The sequence below is a fragment of the Bradysia coprophila genome, assembly GCF_014529535.1.
Source record: "Bradysia coprophila strain Holo2 chromosome IV unlocalized genomic scaffold, BU_Bcop_v1 contig_84, whole genome shotgun sequence".
NCBI lineage: Eukaryota > Metazoa > Arthropoda > Insecta > Diptera > Sciaridae > Bradysia > Bradysia coprophila.
The window spans coordinates 4,607,654-4,618,993 of NW_023503376.1; the positions used below are offsets into that span (position 1 = coordinate 4,607,654).

An 11,340-nucleotide genomic window follows, 5' to 3' on the forward strand; every position below is an offset into this window, starting at 1 on the left:
ATTTTCGTTTAAAAGCTGTGAGTCCACGAAAGATCCTGAAGGCTAATCGAATATACTAAGATTTGACCTGCTTTGACCTGCAAACGCGAAATCCTTTTGAATTTTTTTCTTCTACTTTGCCTCACACCAAATATGATTTCAAACAAATTCCCCACCAAACCGGGAGGCAAACTTTTTATTCAAAGCACTCATGCGCATTGTGAAGAGAGGCTTTGCTCTGTAAATCATTAGTGAGGCTTGTAAGGCCCTTTTAGAAGAATTGTATTGAATAAATCATACTAGATCATCTAAAAATGTGTATTAAGCGGTAAGCGTATCGCGCTTAGCGGTAAAATACTGAAAAAACACGTTGCGGTAAAATGGGTTTACATTAAACATTTCTATATTTTATGATGTTGCTAATCAATACGATCATTGAGAAAGAACAGCATGGTTCGAGTCACACGCCGTACGAAATCAATGATGACGACTATTCTATGCAATCTTCCTGTAATGTGGAGGTGAAAACGATTTACTGCAACAATGGATACTATAATTGGAAGCTATAAATTTTCAGCATGAATTTAGTGTGCGAGAATCTTGCAGCGAGATACATGTAGAAATACACAAAATAAGAAACTCGTATATTTATTGTTCTGCGGCAGTCCTAGCACATCTGTATCGTCAGACCCAGATTATTCACACTGTTGAGGTATCGGACTCGAGAAAATCACTCAACCAGTCGCCCAAAGAAAAGACACAATCGCCTTCTTCTTTGGCCTAGACAACAAGAGAACTTACAAACGTTATTTAGCAAAAACGTGTTCAGGCGGTTCAGGAGGTAAGTTGTCAGTTCAGTCGACCAGTCGAAGCATCCAGTCTTTTTTTCCTTGTCAAATTCTCTCGATTGATAAATGTAAACATTTTATTCCTTCTTAAACAACTTTCACACACCAGTATCTTCAATATTGGTTTCATCACTCGCATCTTCCATAAGTCTGCGAAGGGCCTCATATCCTTCCTTCAGTTTTATAATGTCAGTCTGTTTCCTAGCAGCAGCAGCCTGGACCGCTGCAAGATTTATACGGGTTCGGTCCAATTCATCCTGCAGTTCTTTCTGGTGCAAAGCTAACGACTGCTCGCTTCCGTTCAATTGGTCAATCGACATATTTCCTATTTGACTCGCTCTTGAATCGTTTAGTGTTTGTTCTGCCTGTTCATACTTTCGGAAATATTCATTTGCCGAAGATTGCCGCTTCAGATACTCGCGTTTCTCCTCTTCTAACAGGCAACTGCTAGCAACAGATTCACCTTCGTGTTTATTTACCGCTAACTCAGTATCGGCAGCTCTTGCTTTCCGTTGAATCTCTAATTCAATAAGCTGTTCTTCCTCTTTCAACACGATCGTGTTACCGCCCAAAAGACCCACGCCTGTTATCCCCAAACCGACACCTGTGACAGCCGCGGTTACAGCAACCGAGCTACTAGCAACAGTTAAGGCAGAGGTGACAACGCCAGGAAGTATTGATGTAAATGATGAAGCCAATATGGTTGGGGCCGCAAACGCAATACCAACACCGATAACTGCACCGATAGCTATGCCTCCCAACACAATACCAGCAAATTTCCAAGGATTTTCTTTTGCCCAACTTAGTGCGCCCTTGATAGAGTCTACGGGATGCTTGAAAAATTGTATGAAACTGTCGACTGTTTTTCTGGGATTGAACAGAACGAGCGATGCCTCCCATGCTCGATCCCGCAACTGGATTAGTTTCAGCTTCAGTTGACTAATTACTTCGGCGGTCTTTCGAAGTGTCATTTGAATGAAACTTTCCGTTGCCCGTCCATGTGCCAATTCCAGTCCAATCTTGATATTCTCATCGTCCTTTTTTCTCAACATTGCGTCCATCAACCGAAAATTCTCGTACATTTTTCTTACTTCGACCATTTGTGCACGCAAAATTGGATCCACGTTACCAGCATCCAATTTTGCTATTAATAGGTCCACCTCAGCATTCATTTGTGCAAATGTCACGTCGTCGCGGTCCAGTTTGTCGATGTAGCATTTCTTTTGCAGCAGATTCACATAATTTATGTATATCTTGCAAGTGTTGATTAGCACGTTACTTCTGGGGCGAACGGAGCGACACACCGCTTCCAAATTGTGCACATACTGATTGCTGATTGCCTTCTCTGATGCTGTCAATTGGAAATTTGCAAAAAACACACGTTGGATTGCTTGTTTCACCGACTCAATGCATTGCAGCGTATTCTCGCACGTGCTGATTTCTCTAAAGTGCAGCAATTCGTTGAGGATCACATCCATGTTCCATCGAATCCAATTTAGGTAAAAGTGTTGAGTATTGCGATTTTCGAGTTTGTTTATCTTCAACAGACAGTGCTCGATGGCTTTTAAATAGTACAAATAGAGTTGACATTCCTTTACAGTGTGATCATCGGAAGATTTGCAGTTCTCGTTGTATAGGTCTTTTTTATTCTTGTAGTAAAGATACAACGTATCCATGAACTGCCTGTCACCACCAATTCCAAAAATACCGTCTGGATATGCCATTGCTTACAATTTTTTGCTGAATGCACCTGAAATAAAAAACAACAGCAATTAGAACGACACTAGGTAGCGCTCAGCGAATACAATTTTGAAGAGCAAAAAAGGGAAAAAGTAATTTTTGGGATTTACTCTCACATTGTTGTTGTTAGAATTCTAACTCTATCTATCGATAAAAACTTTGACACCATGGGAAGTCGGTTTTCGTATACGTTCTATTCTCACTCTTACATCGCCGGAATAACATTTTTCAACTTAACCTCAGAAATTGAATTCTGGGTCGAGACTTTCATGGTCAATGGAAATATTGACTGGTATAACCATAACAAGGCTTTTATAAACAACCAACTGCTAGTTTCGCCATTAAATGACACAATAACTAGGCTACTCACCTTTACTGTTCCAACCAATACGGAATCCAATAGGAATTGGAGCAAAAATAGGAAAAAACTATAATATCGAACCGGTAGAAGCCGTTTTTGTTGAATGATGACATTTTTCTCAAAACGTCACTTTAGTCATTCCAATACAGTGTTTTCAGAGAGAGATTTTGGACCAGTTTAATATAACTTACCTTGAGGTATATTGAGCGGTAAAAATTTGAATTTTTGGTGTGTTGAATTTTCGTGTAAAAATAATTTTGATTTTTGATTATCATTGAAACGAGAGGAGAAAACGTAAACAAATATGTATGGCGAGCATGCGAGGATTTTCATTGTGGTGTTATTCGACTTATTTTCGTCGTTTTTACGTCTTATTTTTGGGATTTTTAAGTTTACTTTGTACTCTATAAAGGTAAAAATATCTTAATATTCATTATTTGAGTGGTGTGAAATATTGTTCGCAGCAGTGTTGATACTGTAAAAGGATGGACATCGAAATATTGACAAGATACAATGAGAAAGTAAAGATGCATTATGGCGGCGTAGATCCGTACATGTTGGTTGATACCAAAGATACATTACCCGATAACATTCAATTCTATGATATACAGAATTATTGTATCGGAAGACAGCTCATTCACGAAGGAATTGTTTAGAACCTATAAAACTTTGGGGCATATAAACTTTACGAGAGTGGCTGGGTCCAATCGGTAATGACGAAAAATGTTGCGACTGGCAAAGTTTCCGTGGCGTTGGTAATTTATATTGAGGAAGGGTTATGTATTTACGTGTCAAATAGAAACAAATGTGCGTGTTTCTAAATTCGGTAAAACAGTTTCCGTCTCAATGTAGCTTTTATCAGCCATTTCATTTGATGTTTCGACCGCGATGTCAGTTTCAATCAAACTTGGATCATCCACTTCATTGGACGTTTCGATTTGAATGCCTTCATCTAGATATTCTTCATCCAGATATTGTTCCTCATATCCCAAACGTAGAGTTGGGACCCAGTCCGGCTTATCAACATCTGTGTATTTTTAAGCTTTTCCGACAAACACAATTAGAATATTTAGAACAAACGATCTAAGCTCACATTGATCACAATTAACTACCCGAAATAAAATGCAAGTCGCACACCCTGGCGTATTGGAATTGGCTAGCAAAAAAAATCAGAACGATTTATCGCACGAATCCATGCCTTTTGCCTAGCTTGCGTCAACGCCAGGACTTCGCGTTACGATTATTTAACATTGGAAACGCAGAAAATTTCCTTCCTTCACTGTATCCTTTCAAGGTTCAACCAATAATTACCCAATTACACAACAGGCATCGTAAATTACTGAAAGAATAATTAAACAAACTCTTAACATTCACCGGTTGAGTTTAGATTGATCTCCTTTGTTTATATTTATGTTGCCATCGATATTTTGCACCATCAGGTTTAAATATTGAGAAAAACCTTTGAATAAATAATTAATTACCTTTTACTACTTGTATGAAGAAGAAAAAACAAATAACATGTGAAAAACAAAACTCAAACTTATTTTGAGTAAATATTTTTCCACGCAAATTCAAATATTCGGACCACTTTATTTTGACATCTATACCTCAAGGTAAGTTAAATTTAACTTGTCTTCTCTCATTTTTCCTCTCTGAAAACACTGTATACTCTCTCTAGCAAACAAACTCTCTTAGAAATATCGAATTTGAAGTTAATGCTTAGTTTCCTCTTACCAAGAAAGTACTCCGTGTGAGAGAAAAAATTGAATTTTTTCAATTTTTTCTTTGTTTATTTGACAGCTCGCTCTCTCACGGCTCTCTCACGAAGTACTTTTTGTTGAGTGGAGTGGACACTTAAAATAAGTTTGAGAAAGTCATAAGGCTTAAAGTGAACCGACTTACGAATCGTAAACAAGTCTCTAGCTTTCGAGACTTTAGGCTGTATGGGACCTGAAACAAAGAAATTCATTGAGAAATCAGGAAAAATTATGAAGGCCGCTTCAAGGTAACAGCGTCCATTGGATTATTTATTGCAGAAAATTTCATTGCGATACAAAGAAGCAACGCTGCGTGTATTCTGGGGACTTTGGGACCGGATTGAGTAGATGATTTTTGTATTTTATATGTTGTAACCATCGATATATTATACTATATTATATCGATGGTTGTAACCTTTGATTTTTGAAAAGATCGTTTTTTTTCGGCTTGCGTCATTGTGAGCAGTCTTTTTTTCGCATATTTAAATAAAAACTTAATTATATGTTTACAAAAAAGTTCATCCTTCTTCTTCTATCGAAACACATCCTAAACCGTTTCAAAATCATCTGTTCATTTCCAAACGCTTTGTCGCTTTTTCCCATGTCTTTTAAGAAAAGCTTTGTTCCAGACTTCTGCTAAAAGGCTTTTTTAGCGAATGAGAGGTTTCCAGCTCGACAATAACTATTTCAAAATTATATGTTTATTTCAAAACGCATATAAAAAACCGTTTCATTTCAAAATCAAAACGGTTTCAAAATGATCTGTTCATTTGTCTCCATTTGGCAACTATATTTATTTTGAGGATTGTGAGTCACGAACAAACATGCAGCAATGGAATAAATTAAGATTGGCTCACCTAGTTTGTGTATATTACATAGGTGGAAGCACGGGGTTTCAGGGGGTTTCGAACATTTAGTTTTTTCATGTTGCAGATATTGCAGTGTCAAATTTTGTCCAAGATGTGACATATTTGCAAGGTATTGGCCTTTTTCACAAAGTATAATCAGCGTAACCTTCGTAAAAAGAATCTTGAATCTGACAAGAGCACGTGTGCCAACGTGTAAAGAACAAATGTTCAAAACCCCCTGCTGAACCGTGGCGATCCTCTTGTCAAACGGACAGTACATAAACAAATTCCATCATTTATTGAATAGATTGTGGATTTGAGCACTACTTCACAGAACCATCATTGTTTGACGCTGTCGGCAAGTTGGTCTTCTGTCACTTCACACGAACAATATTTTCATGGACAATGTGATCGAAAATTTAAATTTCCTAACAAATGATTTGGATTTTTAATGGTTATTTACATCAAAGTTCTGATAGAACCTTGATTTACATATCTGTTTTGGATGAAGATTTTCGGCAATTTTGCGAATTGTAGGCCGAACGCAGTGAGCTACCGTCAAAAACAGATGCGTCTACAACTTTTCATGTCAAGTGACCAAACTACTAGAAAAATTCTGTAATTTTGTCCTAAGGCACGAAAATTAAATTTCGTATAGCAAAAGACCGACTCGAAGGCAGTGCCATCGTTGATTTTTGCGATAGTGACGAGTACAATTTCCACAATCTATAATAACGGAAAATATATATATATTTATATATATTTTTCGAAAATTGTAGAAATTAATTGGAATTATAGGAATTGAAGGGCGAATCCAGCAAGTAGCGGTGTAATTGATTTGCCAGTCGGTTCCCCCACACTTTTATCTGATAAATAATGCTAGAGTCTTTCTGGCAACGTTATAATAGGAGTAATAGTTCTGTATAGAAAACCTATGCCATTTTAATTAATTTGTATCGGTGTAGTCCCTGTTCCCGGTTTTCCAACTTGTTGAATCTTTGAGCCGAGTTCACTTTTTATTGAAAACCAGTCGCAGAGACGAGGGAAAGAGAGCGACATTTTCGTTATATCCATTTCAAGCGTTTCAAATGTGCGTATTTACTGCATTTCTACTGCATTATGCAATATCAGCTGCTCCAGATCATTCAAAATACAATAAACAATAAAATGTTGACAAACAGCCGGTGAGCGTAAACTACAATCTCTAGTCTTAAAATCAAAATTCTTTTAGCTTAACTAAGGGAAACGTTTAAAATGGACGCAATGACATACTTGATAACCGTTGGCATTTTTTACTGTGTATTGTGGTTCTTTGATTCATTTTTTAAGGTAAATTCGTGCATTTCATTCTCAAATCAATAATTTTCAACAGAATTCTCCTTTGTGTATAGAGCTGCATGCACTATCCGTACGTGCAATTTCTAAAAAGTACAGGACTGACAGTGAAATTTCTCCGATTGGAATGGCACACGACGGCATTTAATCGGACTTTGATAAAATGGTCCAACAAATGTCCACGATTGTTTGCAATGTCCTTCGACTTGGGTGTTTGGTTTTCGATTATAGCACTGCCCGTTGTGTTCGTAGTGCTTGTTCATCAACTGATATCCACCCGTCAGCCAGAGCCTAAAGAGGCGGAAATGGTGTTTGAAATTTTGCTACCCGGCATTAATCTGCCGATCAACGAACTGGGATTTTACATTACGTCATTGGCAGCCAGTAGTGTCTTTCATGAATTAGGTCATGGCATTGCTTCTGTGCTGGAGGATGTTCCTGTAACTGGTTTCGGATTTTTTATCTTTGCCATAATCCCCGTTGCTTACACGGAAATAGCACAAGACCAATTGAATTCACTGAAGACTTTCAGGAAATTACGAGTATTTTGCGCTGGTATCTGGCACAACATCATATTATCCTTGACGTTCTATATCATCTTCCTGGTCATACCGACGATATTCGCACCTCTGTATCATGTTAACATCGGCGTGTCCGTAGTCAACATCAAAACCGATTCAAAGTTGCTGGGAGAGAGGGGACTTCATGTGAACGATGTGGTCACGCATATCAACAGTTGTTCGGTAAAAAATGCGGATTCCTGGTACGGCTGCTTGTTTGAATCACTTCATCAGCAGCCGGCGTACTGCATTTCAAATGATTTTGTGCTCAACCATGACGAATCGACACCTGTGTTCCATTCCAACGATGGACTCACCGAATGTTGCGATGCGACCAATAAGAAAAATTTATGCTTCGAGTACATCTCCGAATCGAACGTCGGGGTATTGGAGTTACCCCAGTTTATGTGCTTGAATGTGCGAAATGTTATAGAGAATTCGCTTGACTACTGCCACAAGACCATTAATTGTCGCGACAATTTTTGCATTAAGCCGATCCTTAACAATGCAACGACCGTTGTCCATGTAAAGCGATTGACTGGGAAAGATATCATATACGTGGGACATCCGGCCGATTTATCCAAAACGATCGAGGTCTCCGATTTCGTTGCAAAGACAAAAATGTTTTCGACAGCATTCGTCGACACCATTGTCCTGTTCCTCCGATATGTGGTAGTCTTTTCGTCCGGTGTGGCTATTGTCAACATAATGCCGTGTTTTGCGTTCGATGGACAATATATTGTGTCAGCAGTCACACATCATGTACTGCGTTCCGTTGTACCCAACCGACAACGACGTGATCTGATAGCGTTTGTGATCAATTTTATTGGAAGTGTCATTTTGGTGGCGACTGCGATGAAGCTCATTGTGATGGTGGGATGGAAAACGATTTTTTAAGACCTTTTATTGGTTGAATAAAACGACATTTTGTAAATGACATAGACGTGTTTGATCTCAGCTCTGCTGAAGAGGATGTTCCAATGCTACTTTACCTAACAATGTAACAACACTGAACCTCTTGACTGAGTGTACTGGTGATTTGTCTCAAATTTTCTGTGATTTTCAAGGTGTTAAAGACATTTGTCGAGTCCGAATTGACTAAGCTGGAGATCGGGTTAACCTTGAATGGTCCCTGGTACGTATTAACTATTAGCAGAACTATTATGAACTATTAGCAGACACCGACGAATGGACAGCAAGTACAGCAGTGAACACTGTTGTTCAGTTTGAATTTTTGCCTTTCACCTGATCATTCTGTCCCTGTTAACATCTTCATCTCATGCAGAGCTAAGTGAAATGCTCGGTACAGTCGTACATTGTATAATTTATAGGTAATTTCACTAACAAACATCAGCTGACCCAAACGCTTCACGTTTTCGTTCCACTTAATTCTAAACTAGTTCGGAGTTCACTCAACGATCGCTTGCCATGGTTTAACAGCATTTTGATGGTTATTTCTTCGGTATGATGAATGTTGTTGCGAAAATCACTTCTCGTCCATTCTTTCAGCTCCGTTCGGCTTGATGCATCCGGTACCTTTCTTATCGTTCGAAATATTTCCCGATACAATTTAAGCACTTCTTGACGCAGCATAAACTGGAAAAATTTCGATTCGTCACTGATTTCTGCGTCGATTTCCTGTGTTTGGCTACTTACTTGTCTAAGACTTAGAGTTGGTTTAGACATTTTTCTTTCCACTTACTAAAGCTAATGTTTTGATTGTTATTATCAGGGACCAGCCGTCAATTGTTTCATGCGTTTCACAATATGCAATTTTCTTTGACAATATTCGGTGAATCCGTTCCTTTTTGGATTGAGGTTGGTTCAAGTAACCAGACGAAATTTAAGTTCAAAGTCTGTGGCAGACTCAAAATATTCACATCAAAGTGTATGAATATTAGTCAAAAAACCCTTAAAGGGTAAATGTGACGCAAGTTTTTATCTTACTTACAAAATAACTGATATCGCTGAGGGTGACGCATTGTGCGTCGTACACGAAGGTTTTATCAACAAAAAATTTACTCAAAAAATTTGTGAAAGAAAATTTTAAAACAAGAAATTTGCGTCATAAGTGGCAGATGATTCGGTTTACTTCCGTTTGAATTCTTTCAGTACATTTTGCAACCATTTTCCTCAACAATCCTACGTTCCTCAACATCAGCCACTTGTGACGCAAATTTCTTGTTTTAAAATTTTCTTTCACAAATTTTTTGAGTCAATTTTTTGTTGATAAAACCTTCGTGTACGACGCACAATGCGTCACCCTCAGCGATATCAGTTATTTATCAGTAAGTAAGATAAAGGACTTGCGTCACATTTACCGTTTAAGGGTTTTTTGACTGATATCACCACTTTTGTAAGTATGTCATTTCGACAACATCAAAAAACCTTATGGAAATTAAAAAAATGCTAGAGAAAGCAGTCAGAATCCCAAAATCTAGAAACCAATCTTGGTACACCTCACTTATATTGAAAATAACCCAAATCCATCAAAAAACCCGATGGAAGTTAGGAAGTGCCAGAGGAATCGTCTGTCATCCCAAAATTTAGGAACCAACCTTGGAACACCTTACTCATGTCGAGAATAACCCAAATCCTTTAAAAAATCCGATGGAACTTAGGTAGTACCAGAGAAATCATCTGACATCCAAAAATTTAGGAACCAACCTTGGAACACCTCACTTATATGGAAAATAACCCAAAACCATCGAAAAACCCGATGGAAGTTAGGAAGTGCCAGAGGAATCGTCTGTCATCCCAAAATTTAGGAACCAACCTTGGAACACCTTACTCATGTCGAGAATAACCCAAATCCTTTAAAAAATCCGATGGAACTTAGGTAGTACCAGAGAAATCATCTGACATCCAAAAATTTAGGAACCAACCTTGGAACACCTCACTTATATGGAAAATAACCCAAAACCATCGAAAAACCCGATGGAAGTTAGGAAGTGCCAGAGGAATCGTCTGTCATCCCAAAATTTAGGAACCAACCTTGGAACACCTTACTCATGTCGAGAATAACCCAAATCCTTTAAAAAATCCGATGGAACTTAGGTAGTACCAGAGAAATCATCTGACATCCAAAAATTTAGGAACCAACCTTGGAACACCTCACTTATATGGAAAATAACCCAAAACCATCGAAAAATCCGATGGAAGTTAGGAAGTGCCAGAGGAATCATCTGTCATCCTAAAATTTGGGAACCAACCTTGGAACACCTTACTCATGTCGAGAATAACCCAAATCCATCAAAAAATCCGATGGAAGTTAGGTAGTGCCAGAGGAATCACCTGTCATCTCAAAATTTAGGAACGGACCTAGTGGAAATGATCCCAACAATTCCCAATAAGAAATACATCCCAAAACAACACACACCATTCACCACATTACCATCCATATCATGCAACAAAATATACAACTCACACACAAACACACACACACACACAAATTGGCTTTTATATGGCATTTGTATGAAGACTTTGGGGAGCTCCAGCTCCCAAGATATGAGTTTTTTCCAACTTTTGAAAATTACATTCTTATTTTTGGGCCATTATTAGCCTATTACCAAAGTTTCAGGAAAATCTATAGAAACGTTTAGGAGTTGCTGGATCCACTTTTCCATAGGAACTAACTAACTAACGTAGGCGATTTCAGTTATCTGAAAAAACGAAATTTTGCTTATTTTCATACAAACATCAATATTTCGAAGTTCAATATCTTGGCCAATTTTGAAGCTGCAGTAACGTGTGATAGCTCGTTGAACTCGTATGGATTCCTAGATTCTAGATATCCTAGTTGAATTTGAGGGGAGAAGTCAAAAAGTTGCTGTAAATATGCTCCGCCGCCCTCAAAATTTTTTTGTTAAAACATTTTTGGTATTGGACTTGCGTCACGCCCGCTTACTAACG

The 11,340-nt window shown here is 38.1% G+C and overlaps 3 protein-coding genes across 3 annotated transcripts; 1 reads left to right on the forward strand and 2 right to left on the reverse strand.

Moving 5' to 3' along the window:
* Window positions 1-910: 910 nt before the first annotated feature.
* LOC119072582 lies at window positions 911-3,033 on the reverse strand. The gene is made up of 2 exons (XM_037177832.1): window positions 2,938-3,033; window positions 911-2,577 (listed from the first exon to the last, which is right to left on the reverse strand). The coding sequence occupies exon 2, from the start codon at window positions 2,549-2,551 to the stop codon at window positions 926-928; it is 1,626 nt and encodes a 541-aa protein (XP_037033727.1). The 5' UTR covers window positions 2,552-2,577; window positions 2,938-3,033; the 3' UTR covers window positions 911-925.
* A 3,552-nt stretch (window positions 3,034-6,585) lies between these two features.
* On the forward strand, window positions 6,586-8,367 carry LOC119072586 (membrane-bound transcription factor site-2 protease). The gene is made up of 2 exons (XM_037177836.1): window positions 6,586-6,862; window positions 6,925-8,367. The coding sequence occupies exons 1-2, from the start codon at window positions 6,788-6,790 to the stop codon at window positions 8,323-8,325; spliced, it is 1,476 nt and encodes a 491-aa protein (XP_037033731.1). The 5' UTR covers window positions 6,586-6,787; the 3' UTR covers window positions 8,326-8,367.
* A 361-nt stretch (window positions 8,368-8,728) lies between these two features.
* On the reverse strand, window positions 8,729-9,226 carry LOC119072615 (LYR motif-containing protein 2). The gene is made up of 2 exons (XM_037177870.1): window positions 9,085-9,226; window positions 8,729-9,024 (listed from the first exon to the last, which is right to left on the reverse strand). Exons 1-2 carry the CDS (start codon window positions 9,112-9,114, stop codon window positions 8,797-8,799), a joined length of 258 nt encoding a protein of 85 aa, XP_037033765.1. The 5' UTR covers window positions 9,115-9,226; the 3' UTR covers window positions 8,729-8,796.
* Between the last annotated feature and the right edge of the window lie 2,114 nt (window positions 9,227-11,340).